Below are 18,973 nucleotides of genomic sequence, written 5' to 3'. Positions count from 1 at the left end.
CGCACACTGTTCAAGGTGCTGAAAATCAGACTCTTCTCAAGGAGCCCATGAGCAATCAAGGGAGATGGATGGGTGAGCCACTGATTATCATGTGACAAGTGGGGTAATAGAGATATGACTAAAATGCTATCCAAACAAGAAGAAAGGAATTATTCATAACATATGGAGTGCTGGGGAAAGAGTTCTAAAATGAAGCTGGCCGGGTGTGATGGCTCACACTTCTACTGCCTGACCTCAGGTGATCCACCCACCTCGGGCTCCCAAAGTGCTGGGATTACAGGTGTGAGTCACCGCACCCAGCCCAAAAGCTTTGTGTTTTTACAGATATTAACCATCTTTCCTGTTTTAAAAAAAAAAGCTTAATAATAATGTAGGAGAATAAGAGAAACATTTTTCCAAAAAAGGAATCATTTTGATTATTTTATCTTATTGGAATGTTGGATAATATAGTCTGCTTCATTAATCATCAAGCATGCTATGGATTTCCCACTTTTGTAGGATCTGTATCTCAGTTCAGGTAATACTGGTAATTTTTGTACAGTATTTGAAGATGAAAGGTATAGGCCAAAATCATAGACCTTGCATAGAAGCTGGTTGATGAAGACAGCTCTGGAGGAACACATAGATACACACAGAGAGACACACACATATATATAAAGTGTACACACATATGTTTTTTAAAGTCTTCAAGGTTTTAAAGCAAAAGCCAGGCCCTCCCCTCTCTCAGAGTGGGTGGGGACAGTGGTTGCATGGGCAGCTTTCCTAATGAGCCACAGGTCCCTCTGGACACACTGCTGCCTGGCCACGCCCCCTTTCCACTTCATCTTTCTCATTGACCAATGGGCTTGGAGCATTAAGGCCACACCCCTATTCCGCATTCTACTGGGGCCCTGGTTACGCCTCCTCTGGCTCAGTTACGCAGCTGCCTGCTAGGTGACTGGAGGTGTTGATCGGTGCTCGCTGGGATTTCGCTGACGTGGCCCCAACCCCGCCTCCCTCCCCACCCCACAATGGCAGAAGAAACTCGACAGAGCAAATTAGCTGCAGCCAAGAAAAAGGTAAAGACGTACCAGGTCATGACTCCCCAACTCAGCCACAGATCCCCTCTGACGACAAGACCGCTGCCAGAGTCCATACTACTCCTGAGGCACACTGGACTTTGCCCCCCAACCCCAGCCCTTCCGGGCTCCCCTACAAAAGTCTTGTCAGTCAGCCCTGCCCCTTCAGCAAACAGCTCAGTCCCTGCCCTCGCCAGTCACCCCAGGGTGACTTTGGACGGGTGACTCCTGGGGCTCCCCACTCCATTACTGGGCCCTCACCTCTTGCCACCCCAAGTTGGACCTCCCTGGGCTCTTTGGGCTCACGTCTCCAAGGACCTGGGCCCCCCAGGCCCCGCCCTCACCGCTTGTCCCTGGGTGACTTTGGGCTGGTGACTCCTGGGGCTCCCTGCTGCAGACTCTGCCCTCCCCTCCTGCTGCCTCAAGGTCGACCTCCCTGGGCTCTTTGTGCTGGCATCTCCAAGGACCTGGGTCACAACCCTGTGTTTCCCTCCCGCATCGTGGAGCGGCGACTCAGACATCGCGCTGATGTGGTCCCTCCCCCGCACTAGGAGGAGTGGAATGTAGTGATGTCACAGTCTGCCTACTAACTGTCATTACTGCAAGACTGGCCTTGGTCTTATGACCCAGTCCCCTAAACGTTGTCACACCATTTCTGGTTCTTCTGGTCACAGCAGAAATTTCCAGCTGGAAGGGGAATGGAGACTATGGGACCCAGGAGCAAGAGGTTTCAGGCTGCCTGACTCCCTTAAAAGACATTGACAGTGGGAAAAGCCTACCTTCCCCCGTGAGCTCAAAACGTTGACAGTATCTCTGGGTGGCGACGGGAGAATGGCTTTGGTTTGGTTTTCTCCCAGGCTTCTACTTTCCAGAGAGATTTTAACATTTTTTTCTGAGTTCTCCACCTCATATTCTAATTCTCCATGGTTCTGGGACCAGACTGCCCTTCAGTCAGTGGTCTCTGAAGTGAGATTTGCTCATCTTCTGTGGAATAGATCTTGGGAAACTGAACTTGACAGCTTGAATCTTCCTCATATTATCTCAACCTTGGGTACTTTGAGTACCACAGGATAAATGTGGGACACCTTTCTGAAGCATCAGTTTCCTCTGATTCTCTTGAGATCAAGAGAAAAAACATGAATGTACTTAGGGATGGCAGTCCCATAGGTTTCTAAGAGTATACCAGACCTCTCTCTGAAATGAGGCTTGGTTTGTCCTCTTTCTGATAAATTCCCAGATTTCACTAAAAGGCTGCCTTCTGCCATGAGGACACATTGATATAAAAGTTTGGGAGGTACTGGGGCACTTCTTCCCACTAACAGACGTGTGAGGATGTACAACTCTAAACCACATGACATACAGCTCCTGCCTACTTAATGTATACTTTTCTACCTCTGCCTCTGGGTTTAGTCCCTGGCAGCTGCTGATTCTTGGCAAAACCCCAGAGCTTAGAGTCAGAAGACTGAGCTTCCAAGTTCCAGTATCACCTTTTTCTTTTTCTTTTTTCTTTTTTCTAGCCATGATATCAATCCCTCTCAGTCCCTAAATGATTGTGACACCTTATAGAGTTGTTGGTGTCATTAAATCAGATGGTATATAAGAGTCTTTTATAAAAACTATAAAGGAGGATGTGGCTGTAGGGGCTGATGTTTCTCATGAGTATTACTGCTCTTCTTTCCCACAGTTAAAAGAATATTGGCAGAGAAACAGCCCTGGTGTTCCAGCAGCAGCGAAGAGGAACAGGAAAGCAAATGGCAGTAGCCCTGAGACAGCCACTTCTGGTGGTTGCCACTCATCTGAGGCTGTGAGTCTCGCCTGGACAGGCTCCTGGGGACAGGGGGCCCAAGGGGCAGTAGAGGGCAGTTGTTAAGACTGTGGATGGACTGTTGGGTAGTGCTTAAGGATTCTGGATTTGGTCGGGCACGGTGGCTCACGCCTGTAATCCCAACACTTTGGGAGACCAAGGCAGGTGGATCCCAAGGTCAGGAGATCGAGACCATCCAGACTAACACGGTGAAAGCCCGTCTCTACTAAAAAATACCAAAAAATAAGCCAGGCGTGGTGGCGGGCGCCTGTAGTCCCAGCTTCTGCGGAGTCTGAGGGAGGAGAATGGCGTGAACCTAGGAGGCAGAGCTTGCAGTGAGCCGAGATCACGCCACTGCACTCCAGCCTGGAAGACAGAGACTCCGTTTCAAAAAAGAAAAGAATTCTGGGTTTGAATCCTGCCTCTCCGTCTGCTAGGGACATGATTTATGGCAAGTTGCTTGAGCTCTTTGGGCCTCTCTTTTCACATCTGTATAATAGAGGTGGTATTGTTGGACTTGTATTTGTGCAGTTTAAATGAGATTTATAATTGTTGATTTTATGTTAATCCCTAGTACATGGCCTGCTGTCAACACCCAGGACACCCAGGATATGGTCTTTGCTGTTTGAGTTTCCTCATCCCCAGTCTCAAGGGGAAGCCAGGACAATGAGAACAGTCACTTGCCATCAGGAGTCACTGAAAGGGCCCCAGGATGGGATGGTGGGGAGATAAGAACCATGAGAGAAGTTAGCATAAAGGAGTTATGGGACAAAGGGTCCAAGACAGGCAGAAAAGAAAATGTTGCCAGTTGATGGGGAAGAAAGAAAGTCGGAGGGCTCAGACAATGATTGGGACAGAACATCTCCGTGTGCACTCTCATGTCTTGTAGTCAGCAACAGGTATCCACGGGGAGGGCCCTACATCATCTGCTACCCTGAAGGATCTGGAGGTAGGAGGCTCTGGGTGGAGGTGCAGTGACCCCGCAGGCCAGCCCTCCAACCTCCTCCCACCGCGGGGACTGGGTGCCCCTCTGCCAGCTGAGACAGCGCACACACACCCCAGCCCTAATGATTGTTCTCTCTACCTCTCCCCCAACTCCTCCTCCACCTCCTCCTCTCTGCATGCGCCTCAGAGCCCACGCCAAGAACAAGCAGCAGTCCTGGACTCGAGGTCCGTAAAAATCAGTCGACTGAATAACACCATCAAATCTTTGGTAAGAGTCCAGTGGGGTCCCCTGTTTCCACGCTGCCAATCCTAGGCTCCAGTTTCCCCTTGGGGCCCTGAAGAAGGGGGCTGGGGGCCCCTGGCACCAAGGGCAGATAGGGAGCTGGGGCACCCAGGACTCACCTGGAGGGACCCCAGGGCATGCAGCATGGCTCTTCTTTTGCTGCCCTCTTTGCCGACTCTCTCCTCTCCAGACGTCCCTACTCGAGTCCTTACTATACATGCCCTGGCATTGTTGCCTCTTGGGGAAGTGCTGGCCTGACTGGTTGTCAGGGGCCCTGTATTTCTGCCATGACTCAGTCCCTAATTTGATCTTTGATTCTGGACAAGCCACCTCTCCTTTTTGGGCTCATGTTTCCAGAGGAGGTAGTGAGTATCAAAGGTCTCTGTTAGCTCTGAGAGTCTGAGATTTAAAGGCCCCCTAGAATGGAAACCTCAGGGCCAAGGGCTCCTGTCTGTCCTTTTCATCCTATATCTGCTGTGAAGAACCGTACCTGGCCCGTATGTGCTCAGTAAATGTTTACTGAATGAACGCACTTTTCTAAATCACAAGCTGGCAGCAGGGGGAGCTTTTCTCAAACTCCATCTCTAGAGGTTTATGTTACTGTCTTCTCTAGAGATTCCTGATTCATACTTTGAGTTCTGTGGCTGTGGCTGAAAACCAACAAAGACCCAAATCCTCTGTCCTTGGGAGCTTAGGAACAGTTCCTGTTCCCATTGGGTCTGAGAACTTTGCCTTTATAATCCATTCCTGGCCCCTGCCTACCGCTTCCTGTCTGGGGAATAGAGTTGAGGGGGCCACCCTCCATCACCTTAATTTGACTCTCCCCACAGAAACAACAGAAGAAACAAGTGGAACATCAGCTGGAAGAAGTAACGTGATTTCTTTGTGTGCTCATGACGTGACTGCTGGGTTTGGGGGACACTCAGATGTAGAGGCCCCAGTCTCGTCTCGCCTACTCCCAGCCTGGGGAAGAAGGCTCACTCCTCAGATTCCACCCCATCCCCACAGGGCCCCTGATAACCTGGTCCCATGGGTGGGTCTGTCCTGGGGCATTGGTGGCATTCTGGGGGCGTGTCTCTTGCTGTGCCATCTCTGCCTCTCCCTGGTAAGAGCTCTGTCTTCCTCGTCTTATAGGAAAAGGAAGCAAACAGTGAGAAACAGAAAGCCCAAAGGGAGCTAGAGGTGAGTGGAGGGTGTGAAGTTTCCTCCTGTCCTCCGGAGAGTGTTTCTTTCCATTTCAGCACTTGCTTGGCTTTTCTCCCAAAGGTTCAAATCCAGAGATTGAACATAGAGAACAAGAAACTAAATACGGACCTGTATCGCATGAAACGTTCTCTCAGATACTTTGAAGGTGAGAATCTGGGCACCCTGTCATCCTTCAACCTGGCACTTTGACAGGTCTGTAGGGGGAGTCCTTTGAGCACCATCTCAACTCTGTCATTACAGAAGAGTCCAGGGATCTGGCCGGCCGCCTGCAACGTTCATCACAGCGTACAGGAGAGTTAGAGCGGGCTCTCTGTGCTGTCGCCGCCACGCAGAAGAAGCCAGATGGGGTGAGTCCAACCACCTGCGCTGTCCCCTGGGAGCCCGGCTTCGCAGATGGAGGAGTGAGCCTAAAGGTCCCTTCTGCAGGATGGAGTGTCCTGCCCAGAAGGCAGCATGGCCATTTCTCACTGCTTTTGTGTATGGTTGTTAGAGGCAGCCTGAGGCTGAGTCAGCTGCTGTGGGTGAGTTGGGGGGCACGGTGGGGAGCGAGCACTGGATGCAGAGCTTGGAGGCCAAGTGGCTGTCCTGCCCTTACCTGGCCGTGGTCTTGGCCAAGTCCTAGGTGGGGTGTGGGGTATTGGGTACTTATACTGTGAAGGTACAGAAGGGTACCTTTAGTATGTTACCTTTTCTGTAGAGAGAGGAAACGTGTGTGTGTGTGTGTGTGTGTGTGTGTACACACTATGATAATATACATAAAACATGTCTGCAAGTGTCCATAAACAACTCAGAAGAGAGCAACGGGGTGGCTAGGAGATACTTCCCTTTTATACCTTCTGAGTTTTGGACTATGTGAATGTATCATCCTTTCAAAAAGTGAATAAAAGATTAATTTTTCCCTTCCTGACTCTGCCCCCACCCCAAGCAAGAAAAATGGGCTTAGAGAATCTGATAGACCTGGGTGTTCAAATCCTAGCTCTGCCTAAGTGATCTTAGGCAAGCACTTAACCTCAAATACTCCATGTTTTTTCATCTACCCAAGAGAGGTAATCATAGTAACTGTCTCCCATGGTGGTTGCGAGGATTCAATGGGATTGCTAGCGAGGTACCTGCTGAAGCTCTCCATAAAGGTTCCAACAGTGATAGTCATAACAATAGCAATATTATCTGACCTCTCTCCTCGTCCCTTCCAACTTCACTGAGTTTTTTTCAAAACCAGACCACGGGCTTGGAAATGCCTTGGTCTTTACTGGCCAAGCTGTATATTGGGTTTAGCCCTAGCCCTTTTAAGGGGCACTGTGTGGAATGGCCCAGGCTCCCCAGATCGAAACTTCTCACTCTTCACCATCCAGTTCTCGAGCCGCAGTAAAGCACTTATGAAGATGCAGTTAGAGCAGTCCATAAGGGAGCAGATACTGCTGAAACGACACGTGACACAGGTGAGGTTTTGCAGAGGGAGGGATGTGGAAGGAAGATGACCCCAAGTGGCCAGGAGCAGGTGAGGACCAGTGACAGCCTTTCCTAACTTCTGTGCCCATTCTTGCAGTTGAAGGAGTCACTTAAAGAAGTCCAGCTGGAGAGAGATCAATATGCACTACAAATAAAAGGAGAGAGGGCCCAGTGGCAGCAGAGGATGAGGAAAATGTCGCAGGAGGTGAGATCTGACCCTTCAGCCTCCCGCCCCCCCAACAACTTAGATAGGTCACTGGATCTTTCTGGGCATCTTTAAAATGGGAATAGTGCAGCCAGAGGTGGTCCTGGGTCTGGGCTTTGTGGAGGTGGGGGCAGAGAGGGAGATGGGAGCCTGTCCAGCCACCAGCCCCTCTCTCCAGGGCCCTTTCCCCCTGTGCTTTGGGCAGGTTTGCACATTGAAGGAGGCGAAGAAGCATGATACGCATCGGGTAGAAGAGCTGGAGAGGAGTTTGTCCAAACTCAAAAACCAGACGGGTAAGATGTGACTGGCATGACCTGGCAGCAGGACTGGCATCAGAGGGCTGTGGGGGTGGCTTAGAATGCCCCAGGAAGGTGGGTGGATGGCAGGGCTTTGAGGCAGAGGGAAAGAGGTCTGTGCCAGGAGACAAGTCTTGTCATCTCCATGAGCCTCAGTGTCCTAATGAGCAAAGAGGGCCCATTGTCAGCCACCCACAGTGCTCTCTATCTGAAAGTGGTTTGGAAGATTGTCTACCATCCGGGTGCGAGGAATCATTAGCAGTGAGGCCAAGTTTGGGGGGCCTGAGAGGAGCTGTGCGCCAAGAGGAGGGTGTTTTGTTGTTTTTTGTTTTTTTGTTTTGAGAATCCAGAGGCCCTTATGGTCTGCTTCCTTTCTCAGCTGAACCACTGCTCCCGGATCCCCCAGCAGTGCCCTCTGAGGTGGAGCTGCAAGACCTGAGGAAGGAGCTGGAGAGAGTGGCAGGAGAGCTCCAGGCTCAGGTGGAAAACAATCGGCGCATCAATCTCCTGAACCGTGGGCAAAAGGAGAGGCTTCGCGAGCAGGAGGAGAGGCTTCAGGAGCAGCAGGAGAGGCTTCAGGAACAGGAGAAGAGGCTTCAGCAGCTGGCCGAGCCACAGAGTGACTACAAGGAGCTGGTGGGTTGCCTCACCTGGGGAGCCTGCCCTCCTCCCTAGCCCTCCAGGCCTTTGTTTCCCCACCTGCAAAATGGGGCAGTGCAGCCCTCACATGAAATATTACCTTCAAAGGCACCCGTGAGCCAGAGCTTTGCTCTGGTGGCTGTGGGAGAGAGGAGAGTATTTTTCTAACCTGCCTCCACCCTTCCCGGTGCCATGGGAGGCAGACACCAAGTTCTGGGGTCTCCAGCTGCAGAACTTGCTTCTCTCTGTCCAGAAGAACGAGGACAAGAGCGCCCTGCAGTGGGAGCAGCAAGTAAAGGAGCTGCAGGAGAAGCTGGGCCAGGTGACGGAGACGGTCACCTCAGCCCAGAAGGAGCCAGAGGCAGCAGCCCCAGCCTCGGGGGCTGGGGGCGAGTCTGTGAGTGGGGAGACCCTCCGGGCCCTGCGGGAAGTCATGGAGAAGCTGGAGGTGAGTGAGTCCTAGCATGGGCCAAGAAGGGCAGGGGTGAGGCAGGTCGCTGCTGAGATGTGACCCCATAATTTTGGCTCCAGAGCGGCCTTATGGACCTCCTGGAGGAGAAGGCGGACCTGAGGGAACATGTGGAGAAACTGGAAGTTCGATTCATCCAGTACTGGAGAGAGAGATGCCATCAGTGAGTGGGAGACCAGGGCACGGCAGGGGGAGCTGCAGGGCTGTGGGAGGGGCCCCAGCGTCTGAGCCCTTTCCTCCCGCAGGAAAGTGCATCGCCTTCTAACAGAGCCAGGGGGCAGTGCCAAAGACGCAGCACCTGGAGGAGGACATCATCAGGCTGGCCCAGGACAAGGAGGAGGGGAAGGTAGGGTGTGCAACATCCCTGTGGGGGTAGGGGTGGGGGTGCGGGTGGGGGTGGGCATGAGGGTGAGTGCCAGCAGCGGCCTGACAGCTGAGCACCCCTCCCTTCAGGTGAAGCTGCTGGAGCTGCAGGAGATGGTGTTGCGGCTTGTGCCAACTATAACGAGGGGCACGGCAAATTCCTGGCCGCTGCCCGGAACCCTGCTGCTGAACCCGGTCCAGGAGCCCCAGCCCCCCAGGAGCTTGGGGCTGCCGACATGCATGGTGGTGAGTAGAGCCCCCAGGTGGGGTGAGCAGGCAGGAGCATGGGGGGCTATCACTCCACTCAGATCCCCGCCTCCCTCTCTCCAAAGATCTTTGTGAGGTGAGCCTCACCAACAGCGTGGAGCCTGCACAAGGAGAAGCCAGGGAGGGTTCTTCCCAGGACAACCCTACTGCACAGCCAATCGTGCAGCTCCTTGGTGAGATGCAGGACCACCAAGAGCACCCAGGCTTGGGCAGAAACCCCTGTGTGCCATGCTTTTGCTGGGCTTGGCTGCCCAGAGGAAGGAGATAAATACCACCATCATCAAAGAGCTGCTCAAGACATTGTTAAAAATGAAACAAAGTTACGGGGTTAATCTCCTACACAATTCATGTACTTCATTTGAATGTTACAGCCACTCATGATTATTTGTGTTTCTAATTTATAGTTTAAGTTTATTTGTAGAAAATTAAAGGAGAGTGGGTCTCTGTGGCTCTCACTGATGTTCACTCTGGCATCCTTTAGCATTTTTCTTTTTAAATTTCATAATTGTAGGGCATTAGCATGCATATTGAGTTTGCTCTTACATGGTGGGAGTTCAAACACACAAAGACCCAGTCGTCGCACAAAACTCTTCTCGCTGGTTTGAAATAGGCTCCCATGCTTTTTTAATGTTATTGCAGTGTGCATATTCATTATAGAATTCAGATAAAATTTGCTTATGTTCTGCTATTATGTTTGATCTCATCTTAATCACAGTGAGCTCTTCAAGAGCTCAATATGTGCTTTGCCCTCAAGTGTGCACTCTTTATTACTTTGTAATATGCCACTATGAGTACTGACATTTAGAGCTGTTTAAAGGCTGAGAACTGCAAACAGCCTTTCCTTCATTTTCTGTGTATTGGTGATGGGAGTAATAACCTTTTGGGGGAGCTTTTTAAATCTCACAGAAGAGGAAAGTGGCCTGCTCTGGCAGGTATGTGCAGGATAAAGTGTGTTTCATTTGTTCTGGTGCCAAGAATGAGCACTGTACTGTGGCAGTTCCCTTAGGATTTGTATATGCTCTGGGCTCGTGAAGATATTGCATCGTGAGCTGCAGCAGTTGTACTCTTTTCCAATGACCTAACAAGGGCTTATTTCTGAGGAATGAAAGGCTCCCATCATTGGCTGTGGATGTGGAAAACCTTTCCTAGCTTAGAGCATTTGTATCTATAATACATTTTAAAGTCAGAGTTCATGTTACCTGTTTTAATCACATGACTTCCTGTCCCAGTTCACAAAAGGGCGCTGGTTGGCATTCTTCTTAATGTATTTAGTAAAGATCATAAGAAATCCTTTAAGAGTTTAAATGTCCCTGGAACAGGCATACAGGCTCTGGTCAAGAATGAATTAGAGTGAAGGAAAGCTGTGTGACACCTGGCATTCCTCTCTGTTCATGGAGCTTCTTTGAGGCTTGAAGATTGATGTTACCATCTAGACGTCTCTGGCTAATACCTATTCTTCAACCACCTTGGTTACTCTGACATAGGAATTTACTTCTTTTCCTTGAGTGGAAAACACTTTAATAACAAACATTATTATAAACTAATAAATGTGAGAGTACTTAGTTGAAACAAAAAGGAATTTTAGTAGACAGTGTTATGTTATCTTTGAAAATCAAGGAGAAGTTTATGCAACTTAAAATGTTTACACACTGTGGTGCAATCTACCATTTGTGAATGTCAGTGTATTATCAGGAAACGTGTTTATACAATCGCAGAGTTGTAGTTCCTCACAAACTTCTTTATGAAGAGTGAAATATGTTTTTGTACCTCTCACTTTCAGTCAGGGACATATTTTGTGCAATATTTATGTGATTGTGCCTATGAGTGATGAATGAACGCATTTCAGTCATACATTGCCTAAATCATAACTTGATGATGCTTGGGAAAGAATCAACAGTTAAAACTTCATGAAGTTCTAATGTCTGTGTTCCAAAACACATCACATTATTAGGTTGTAGGGAGAGATGTATGTGTGCTCCCTGGGGTGGGGATTTTCTACTCACTAGACCATCTCCATTTTTAGCACTTGGCATCCTCATGATCCTTTTATAAATATGAGATGAACAGGAGAGCAGCAATATGATTTTGCCAATGGAATAACAGATTTGCTGGCATTCAATGAAAGAGGGCACATATTGGGTCCTTGTGACTTCAACTGACTCTTCCAAATTGTATGAATTTATCAATATATTAGATAAACCCAGTTTCAGAATGATAAAGAAAAAATATTAGACCAAATAATGTGGCTAATTAACAGTGGTATGATTTCTAGCCCGTGGGTTTAAAACTGTATCTTAAAGAGTCATTTTAAAATAATATAAACATTTAAAAATGTAACTGCTATCTTTATGTTATGAAATAAGTTAAAATATTTTAAAATATGAATACTGTAGTTTAAAAGAAAGAAATGGTGGGAAGGAAAAGTAGAGAAAGAAATGCCAATTCCAGTCCAAAGCTTTATTTGCCAAGTTTTCTTAGAAGGAATTTTACCAATGTATGAGTTCTTGTTAACAGAATGTGTAACGGAAATACTGAAAACTTTTGCCTAAAGTGGCATTATTGACTGCTGGCATGATGCTACTGTAATGTAATAAATTATTAAATTGTTGCAAAGTGCTGTTTTTGCCTTAAAATTTTATTTTGTGTGTCTTGAAAACTATAGTATTAAAGGTATTGATACTGTGCAAATACTGGGCATGCTTGGCATGAGATAATCTGTTTCATTTTCACGAAATTGTAGTATAACTATGCAAGTGTTTATTAAAAGAACACAAAATAAAAAAGGTATGGGATTTAAAAGTTATGGGGTGAAAAAGTTATCAGATAAAAATTGTAAAAATGTGGCAAAAAAGTAGAAAAAAGCTTTCTGAAAAGTTACCAAAAAAAAGTTATGAAAAAGAAGTTATGGAATTAAAAAAAAAAAAGTCATGGGAAAAAGCAGACCACTGTCAGCAAAGCCTGGAGAAGTGGGGCTGGAGTCTCACTGCCACCATGTCCCTACCACCCCTTCCGAGTCACCCCTTTACAATTAGGGTAGCAAGACAAGACCTCTGTCTAATGGGGAAAGACAAACAGACCCTTTGCCACCTTGATCAGGGCTGAGTCCTTAAATTTCTGGATGGTGATGATTGTTATTTAAGAGCCAGAGGCTGGTGGAGGTGGTTTGTTTGGAGGAGGCCTGATGGCCCCCTTACTCTCACCATAGCAACTTTTCCCTCGGAGGGCTCCCTTCTTATTCAGAGAGGCAGGACAGTGGGGCTGTGGACCAGGCGAGGGCACCGGCTGCTGGGGTGGCCCCCCTTCCCCGGTGTACATATTGTGTCTGTGTAAGGTTTTGTATATTCCAGAGGGTAGGGCCACCCCTGTATCATACCTAGTGGAGGTTGGAGCTGGCACATGGGGAGGAGGTTCTAATAAATATTTGTGGCTGGGAAACTTATTTATTGCTAGCAAAGGACAGAGGAAGGAGGCGGGGATGGGGTCGTGGCTCCCTGGTCATGCGACTCCTGTTTATTTTGCTTTTTATTTTGGAATAAACAGATTTAGCCATACTGCCCGGCCTGGTGTGTTCCCATTTCCCTCACTGGGTCCTGGAGTTTGTGCCACCAAATGAGGAGCCCTAGAGTGTCTTGAGTATGTCCAGCTAGGCTGTTAGGGACCTTCCAGGTGTGTTACCTGTATGCTGCCTAGTGGCACCTGGGGGATTCCATGGGGACTGCCATGTCACCTATGGGGCACAGTCCAGCCCTGACAGCCAACAGGCTCAGAAGCCTGATGTAGCGGTGGCTGGGAAGACAGGTACCAGCACCTAAGGGCACTGACTTCCACCCATCCAAGGCGTCTTCCCTTCCGTCCCCTTGCCTCCCTCCCCTGTCTGCACCTGATGGCCTGTTCTGTCTGTCCCTCCAGAGTGCTGGGCTGCCCCGCAGGCTCCCTTCAGGCTGAGTTCGTGGCCCTGCCCCCTGGTGGCCAGAGCCGGCTTCACAGGACAAGAGCCAGCTAAGTTCCAGGGGCTTTCCAGGAAGTGTCCCTTGGAAAGGCTATGGCCTTTTCACCCCTCCAAACAGCACCCTAAAAATGGCTTGGCCTTTCCCCTCCCCTGAGCTCCACAGAGAACACAGCCAGCAGAGGACACACTTCCCCATCATCCAGAAATGGGTTTGATTCTCAGCCAAGGGACAGTAGGACGGGTAGAGACTGTCAGGACACACAGCTGCCTTCACAGCACTCCCATGCTTGGTGGGGGGATGGGAGGGATGGCGGGGGCTGACTCTCCATAGGCCGGGCATGACAGGGAGGCTCACTGGAGGTGGTGCACTTCGGAGGGGCAATGTCAGGGGACAGCTTTCTCTTGTTGGGCCACAAAACTCCAAGAGGACAACACGGTGATGGATTCCCAGCACTAGAGGTGAGGCGGTTGGCCACGTGTAGGTGTAGAGGGGTGTGTGTGTGTGTGCGTGTGTGTGTATGGGTATTTACAGATATTTATAGAACAATGCAGGGGCATACCACAGAGGGGGGCACAAGTTTTCACAACGGTCACACCTGGATGTGTCAGCTCACCACTACAACAGACTAAGTCACAGATGAAGGGGGCTGGCTTTGGGGCTGGGGGAGCCACTGCCAAGTCACAGAACAGCCACCCAGGCAGGCTTGGAAAGGGAGGCCTCTGAGAAGAGGAGGGATCTGTTTAGAGGTCAAAGGGGGGCCTGGGGCTCTCAGGACGGGATGGACTTGCCTGACCTGATCGGCTGGCAGTTGGAGAGAAAGCAGAGAGAAAACAGGAGAGAGAAAAGCGAGCAGAGAGCTGGTGAGGCAAGTGCAGAGCACAGGTGTGCCACAGCAGCTGTGGGAGGGCCAGGGAGGGGAGGGCGCAGGTGCAGGTGTGGCAAGGTTCCTGGAAAAGAGGGGCTGGAAGGGAAAGGGGAGGAAGATGGAGGGAGGAGCCAGAGCTTCACAGGTAGTGCCTGGGGACTGTGGCGGCCCTCCCCACCCCACACATGCTGTCCTCTTCCATTGCACCCAGGCAGTGTACCCACAGGTCAGACCAATGCTCAGCCCCCTTGGGCTTCCCTCTTCTCTGGCCACCAACCAACTTGTCTTCCAAGTTGTCTTCCAACCAACTGGTCCAGGGCCACCTCTCACCTTGGGGAGCCCAACGCAACAGCCACCAGGCCTGACAGAAGGAACATTGCTCGAACAAGGATGATGAAGCTAAATGGGATGGATGGTTGGAGTGATCACCAGAGCCCCCTCTGGGTGGTCAGAAAGCTCAGGACCCTCTGAAGGGACCCTGGGGGAGGCAGGGTGGTCAGGCAGCCGGGTGCCACTGGCTATAGACTTATAAGTCTAAGAGGGGAGCCTCAGCTTCTTGGGGCTTGCAGGTCCCAAAGGTGAGGCTGGGTCCTTCCTCCTAGGAAAAGAAGAGGGAGACCATGGCAAGGGAGGTGGGTGGGCTTGCTGGGCAGAGCTCAGCTGGGCCAGCAGGCACTGTGGTCCCCTTGGCTGAAGAGCAGGGCCGACCTCTAGGAGCAACAAGCCAAGGTGCGTGAGCCTGCTGGCTGGTGGTCGTGCTTCAGTGGGGCCCAGGGACCCTGCCTTCAGTGCCATGCTAGCAGCTATGATGGTACGTGGGAGGGAGGGAAGGGGGCTGTGTGCCCCTATGTGACCTGTGAGGTGTGTTTTGGGTTGACCATGTGTATGGGGCTCTCGAGGTTTTCTCCTAGATCACCACTGTTTTGCTGACAGATAGAGGAGGTGGGACCCTATCACCCCTGCTCTGCAGTGGATTTGGCTCTCAGCACTCCAAGGCATCCAGGCTGGGAGCTGGATGCCCCACCCTGGCAGCATGGCTCAGACAGCACAACAGGTACGGCATGCCCAGGATGACATTCCTGGGCCTCTGGCCACCTCAGAGTACAGCCCCACACACAACCCCCTCCAAGCTCTCAGCCCTTACACCATAAACCACGAGCTCCCTGACGGCTCCTGAGAGCACCCACAACTGCCAGCTTGGGCACGGAGCCTGTTCCAAGAGGCCCCAGGCTCAGCCATGGGGGCTGGGGAGCTTTGAGGCCATGGGGGCCAGCCCTGCTACCTGCGTCTGGCAAGGACGCTCTGCACCTGCAGCCAGGAGTTGTCCACGGGTCCCCGTGTGCATGCTGATGGTGGTTGTGCTGATGTCACCGATGATGCTGAGCACCTCCTTCAGCACGTGGTGCATGTGCAGCATCTCATCACGCCACTGTGCCTGCTCTGCCAACTCCTCCATCAGAGTGTTCTGGTTCCCATGCAGGTACAGGTTGGACAGCAACTCTGATCACATGAACTCCTTGGTCTGAGAGAGGGCAAAGAGGGAAGGAGGTTGGGACCTGATGCCTGTGCTGCCCTGATGCCTGTGCTGGACACTGTGCTGGACTTGGAGCCCTGAGTATGGCTTTTCACATGCTGCTTCTACACCGCTTAGACTCCAAGATATGCCTCCCCACCGCCCTTTTCTCACTCAGATATGGACACTGAGGTCCAGAGGAAAAGTCACCTGTCCAAGGTCACAGATCTGGGAGGGGACCCAGGACCTATCATGCCACCAGGACACCTGCCTACTCAGTGTTTTTAAAAAAAAGTTTTTGGAGATAGGATCTCGCTGTGTCGCTAGGCTGGAGTACAGTGGGTGAGATCACCACTCACTGCAGTCTCAAACTCTTGGGCTCAAAGTGACCCTCCAATGTCAGCCTGTCAAGTAGCTAGGACTATAGGCACGTGCCACCACCAAGCCCAGCTATTTTTAAAATATTTGTGTAGAGACCAGGTCTCACTATTTTGCCAAGGCTGGTCTCAAACTTCTGGGCTCAAGCTATCCTCCTGCCTTGGCCTCCCAAAGTGCTGGGATTACAGGCATGGGCCACTGTCCCCAGTCCCACGTTATATTTCTATGAGACAGCTCTGCTGTGGACCGTGCCTCCCTCCCTGGACCTGGTCCCATAGGGCTGGTCAGCATCTCCCCCAGGCCAACATGGCCACCTGCATCTCCAGTGCCACAGGAGCCGCCTGCCCCTATGAGGCGGTGCATGCACGTTGTTGATCATGACGTGCATGATGGTCTTGGGCGTGACACCAACCATGAGGTCCCACATGGTCTTGTAGACAATGGCCATGTAGGAGTCCACCAGGTTCTGGGTGGTTTCCATTTGCCGCTCCAGCTGTGGGTCCATGGAGCGCATGAAGCTGTCGGAGCCATTCTCCTCGGCCTTGTTGTCCTGTCATGGAGAACACAAGGGCATCAAAGTGGCCAGGCCATGCAGCCAGGCTCCAGGAATCCCTAGGATCTCAGCCCCTCCAAGGGTACCTGGAACATTGAGGCACAGAGAGAAGCAACTGGCCTGAACATGCACCCAGCTCCCCACACGCTCTAGACAGTTTCAGGTCTCTGCCTCTCAGGACCCCAGACTCCCCTGATTCAGTCTCATCTTAGTTCTGACTCTAGTGCCCAGAATTTGCCTCAAGTTACAAATCCAGAAATTGGAAAAGAACATCTCCAGGTCCCCTGCCTGGAGACCTGGCCAGAGCTTGCGCCAGGCTGCAGACGCCTGGCAAGGGGCAAGAAAAGGGCATACTCACTTTCCCCTTGTCCTGGGAGGCCCATGCACCAACACTGCCACCACCGCTGCCACCTGGGAACACGGCAAAGTAGACACACACAGAGACGAAAACGGGAAGGGTTGAGTGAACCTGGGACACTGCAGCCCAACTTTAATGTGTTGTGGAATTCTGTTAGCTAATATTTTATTGAGGAGTTTTGCATCAGTATTCATCAGTGATATTGGCCTGTAGTTTTCTTTTTTTGTTTGTATCTTTGATTTTGGTATCAGGATAATGTTAGCCTTGTAGAATGAGTTTGCAAGTATTCCCTCCTTCTCTATTTTTGGAATCATTTGGGTAAGGTTGGTATTAGTTCTTGTTTAAATGTTTGCTAGAATTCAGCAGTGAATCATCAGGTCCCAGGCTTTTCTTTGCTGGGAGACTTTTTATTACCACTTTGATCCCATTATTTGTTATCAGTTTGTTCAGGTTTTGGGTTTCATCATGGTTCAATCTTGGTAGGTTAGATGTGTCTGGAAATTTATCCATTTTTAGTACGTTTTCCTATTTATTTGCATATAATTGCTGACCACTAGTGATCCTTTGAGGTTTAGTTTTCTTTTTTTTTTTTTTTTTTTTTTTTTTGCTATGTCTTGCTCTGTCGCCCAGGCCGGAGTGCAGTGGCGCGATCTCAGCTCACTGCAAGCTCCACCTCCCGGGTTCATGCCATTCTCCTGCCTCAGCCTCCCAAGTAGCTGGGACTACAGGCATCTGCCAGCACACCCGGCTAATTTTTTTGTATTTTTTTTGGTAGAGACGGGGTTTTACCGTGTTAGCCAGGATGGTCTTCTCTCCTGACCTCCTGATCCGCCGGCCTTAGCCTCCCAAAGTGGTGGGATTACAGGCGTGAGCCACGCCCCCTTGGGACAGGGACACACACACACACACACACACACACACACACACAGATTTAGTGGTTGTGGCGCCCAGTCGCGAGTGTGAAGAAGGGACCAGATGGGTCGGGCAGAAAGGTGCTGGGTCAAGAGAGGAGGGGGCAGCCGGGAGCGCGCACACGCAGGGTGCGCCGGGTTGAGGGGTGAGGGGTGAGGGGTAAGAGGTGAGGGGCCACGAGGACCAGGGCGGGGTAGGGGCAGCCCTTTCCCAGGCGGTAGCGGGGGCGCTGGTGCTGTTGCCCTTTTAAGCTGCGGCTTGACGGAGCCGCGCCTCCTGTCGGTGGAGTCGGTTATAAAGGGAGCAGCCCCCCAGGCCGCCACACAGCTCCCGCCAAGTCCTCGGTGTCCCTTGCCATTTTCCAGCAGCGCTCCCACGAGGGTCACCGCCGCGGGGAGAGGTGGAGCCGCGAGAGCTCGGCCGGGGGCCCCGCCGGGTGGTCGCGGCAATGACAGCGGCTCGGGACAGGCTCCTTTTCCGCGCCCCTCCCGCCTGAGATGAGGGAAAGATGTCCCTGTCAGCGTTCAAGGCCAAACTGAAGTTGCCGGCCTCTATCTTCCACGAGAACCAGGAGCCACAGCCGCGGCTCACGCTCCACCGCAACATCAAGGTGAGTCGCCGGGTGGCGGCCTCGCGGGGCAGGGCGAGGGCGGAAAGGGGGTGCCCAGAGTCCCAGGACAAAGGGGAACCTGCCCCAGGGAGGCCCCAGTTCCCCGCCCCTTTCTCCCGCAACTAGCCCGCCGGGCACTGCTCCAGGCTTGGGTGGGAGAAGGCGGAGGGCGCGTCTCTCCAACTCCTAGCGCGGGGCTGGCTTGGGGGCTGCTGGCCCCTCTCGGCCCCTGTCGCTGCGCTTCGAGGTGGGAGCCCGCGGCTGCCGGAGCCCTCTTGGGACCCATGGTCGCCGTCAGTGAGCCCACCTGCTCTGGGGACCGCGACAGGGCGGGGCAGGGCGACTCCCGAGTTGTTGGAGCCCAGGCGGGGAAGGGGAAAGACCTTTAAGATTTTCGGTTTTTTGGCGGGGCGTAGTGGCTCACGCCTGTAATCCCAGCACTTTGGGAGGCCAACCGGGTTGATCACTTGAGGTCAGGAGCTGGAGACCAGCCTGGCCAACATGCTGAAACCCGTCTCTACTAAAAAATAGAAAAATTAGCCGGTCGTGTTGGCAGGCGACTTAATCCCAGCTATTTGGGAGGCAGAGGCAGGAGAATGGTTTGAACCCAGGAGGCGGAGGTTGCAGTGAGCTGAGATGGAGCCGTTGCACTCAAACCCGGGGGAGAAGAGCGAGACTTCTCTCTCTCTCTCAAGAAAAAGTTTTCTTTCTTTTTTTCTTTTTGTTGAGACAGAGTCTCACTCACTCTGTCGCCCAGGCTGGAGTGCAGTGGCGCGATCTCGGCTTGCTGCAGCCTACCTCTCTTGACAGTCCACTGGTTAAAGCGATTCTCCTGCCTCAGCCTCCAGAG

The 18,973-nt window shown here is 51.5% G+C and overlaps 2 protein-coding genes across 11 annotated transcripts in view; one reads left to right on the top strand and one right to left on the bottom strand.

Annotated features, from left to right (window-relative positions):
• Positions 1 to 892: 892 nt before the first annotated feature.
• Positions 893 to 9,449, top strand: LOC129050324 (golgin subfamily A member 8B-like). Of its 10 annotated transcripts, none has more exons than XM_054532321.1 (16): positions 893 to 1,058; positions 2,743 to 2,862; positions 3,995 to 4,075; positions 4,921 to 4,959; positions 5,225 to 5,272; positions 5,357 to 5,441; positions 5,537 to 5,643; positions 6,649 to 6,735; positions 6,843 to 6,950; positions 7,156 to 7,243; positions 7,626 to 7,882; positions 8,142 to 8,333; positions 8,417 to 8,517; positions 8,600 to 8,700; positions 8,808 to 8,963; positions 9,050 to 9,449. In XM_054532321.1, exons 1-16 carry the CDS (start codon positions 1,011 to 1,013, stop codon positions 9,250 to 9,252), a joined length of 1,821 nt encoding a protein of 606 aa, XP_054388296.1. In that variant the 5' UTR covers positions 893 to 1,010; the 3' UTR covers positions 9,253 to 9,449. The 10 variants fall into 10 exon arrangements, with proteins under 10 accessions (XP_054388296.1, XP_054388294.1, XP_054388299.1 ...); XM_054532319.1 differs by having other exon boundaries at positions 9,026 to 9,449; XM_054532324.1 differs by having other exon boundaries at positions 8,139 to 8,333; positions 8,808 to 8,960.
• A 5,603-nt stretch (positions 9,450 to 15,052) lies between these two features.
• LOC129050364 (putative GED domain-containing protein DNM1P46) overlaps positions 15,053 to 18,973 on the bottom strand; it is an 87,915-nt gene continuing 83,994 nt past the window's right edge. Inside the window, exons 3-4 of the mRNA XM_054532409.1 lie at positions 16,036 to 16,240; positions 15,053 to 15,321 (exon numbers count right to left, since the gene is read on the bottom strand). Coding sequence (XP_054388384.1) covers positions 15,221 to 15,321; positions 16,036 to 16,240 — 306 coding nt within the window. The 3' untranslated portion in view covers positions 15,053 to 15,220. The remainder of the gene's footprint in view (positions 15,322 to 16,035; positions 16,241 to 18,973) is intronic.

The sequence above is a fragment of the Pongo abelii genome, chromosome 16, assembly GCF_028885655.2.
Source record: "Pongo abelii isolate AG06213 chromosome 16, NHGRI_mPonAbe1-v2.0_pri, whole genome shotgun sequence".
Lineage (NCBI taxonomy): Eukaryota > Metazoa > Chordata > Mammalia > Primates > Hominidae > Pongo > Pongo abelii.
This window is presented reverse-complemented; position numbering and strand designations above follow the sequence as displayed.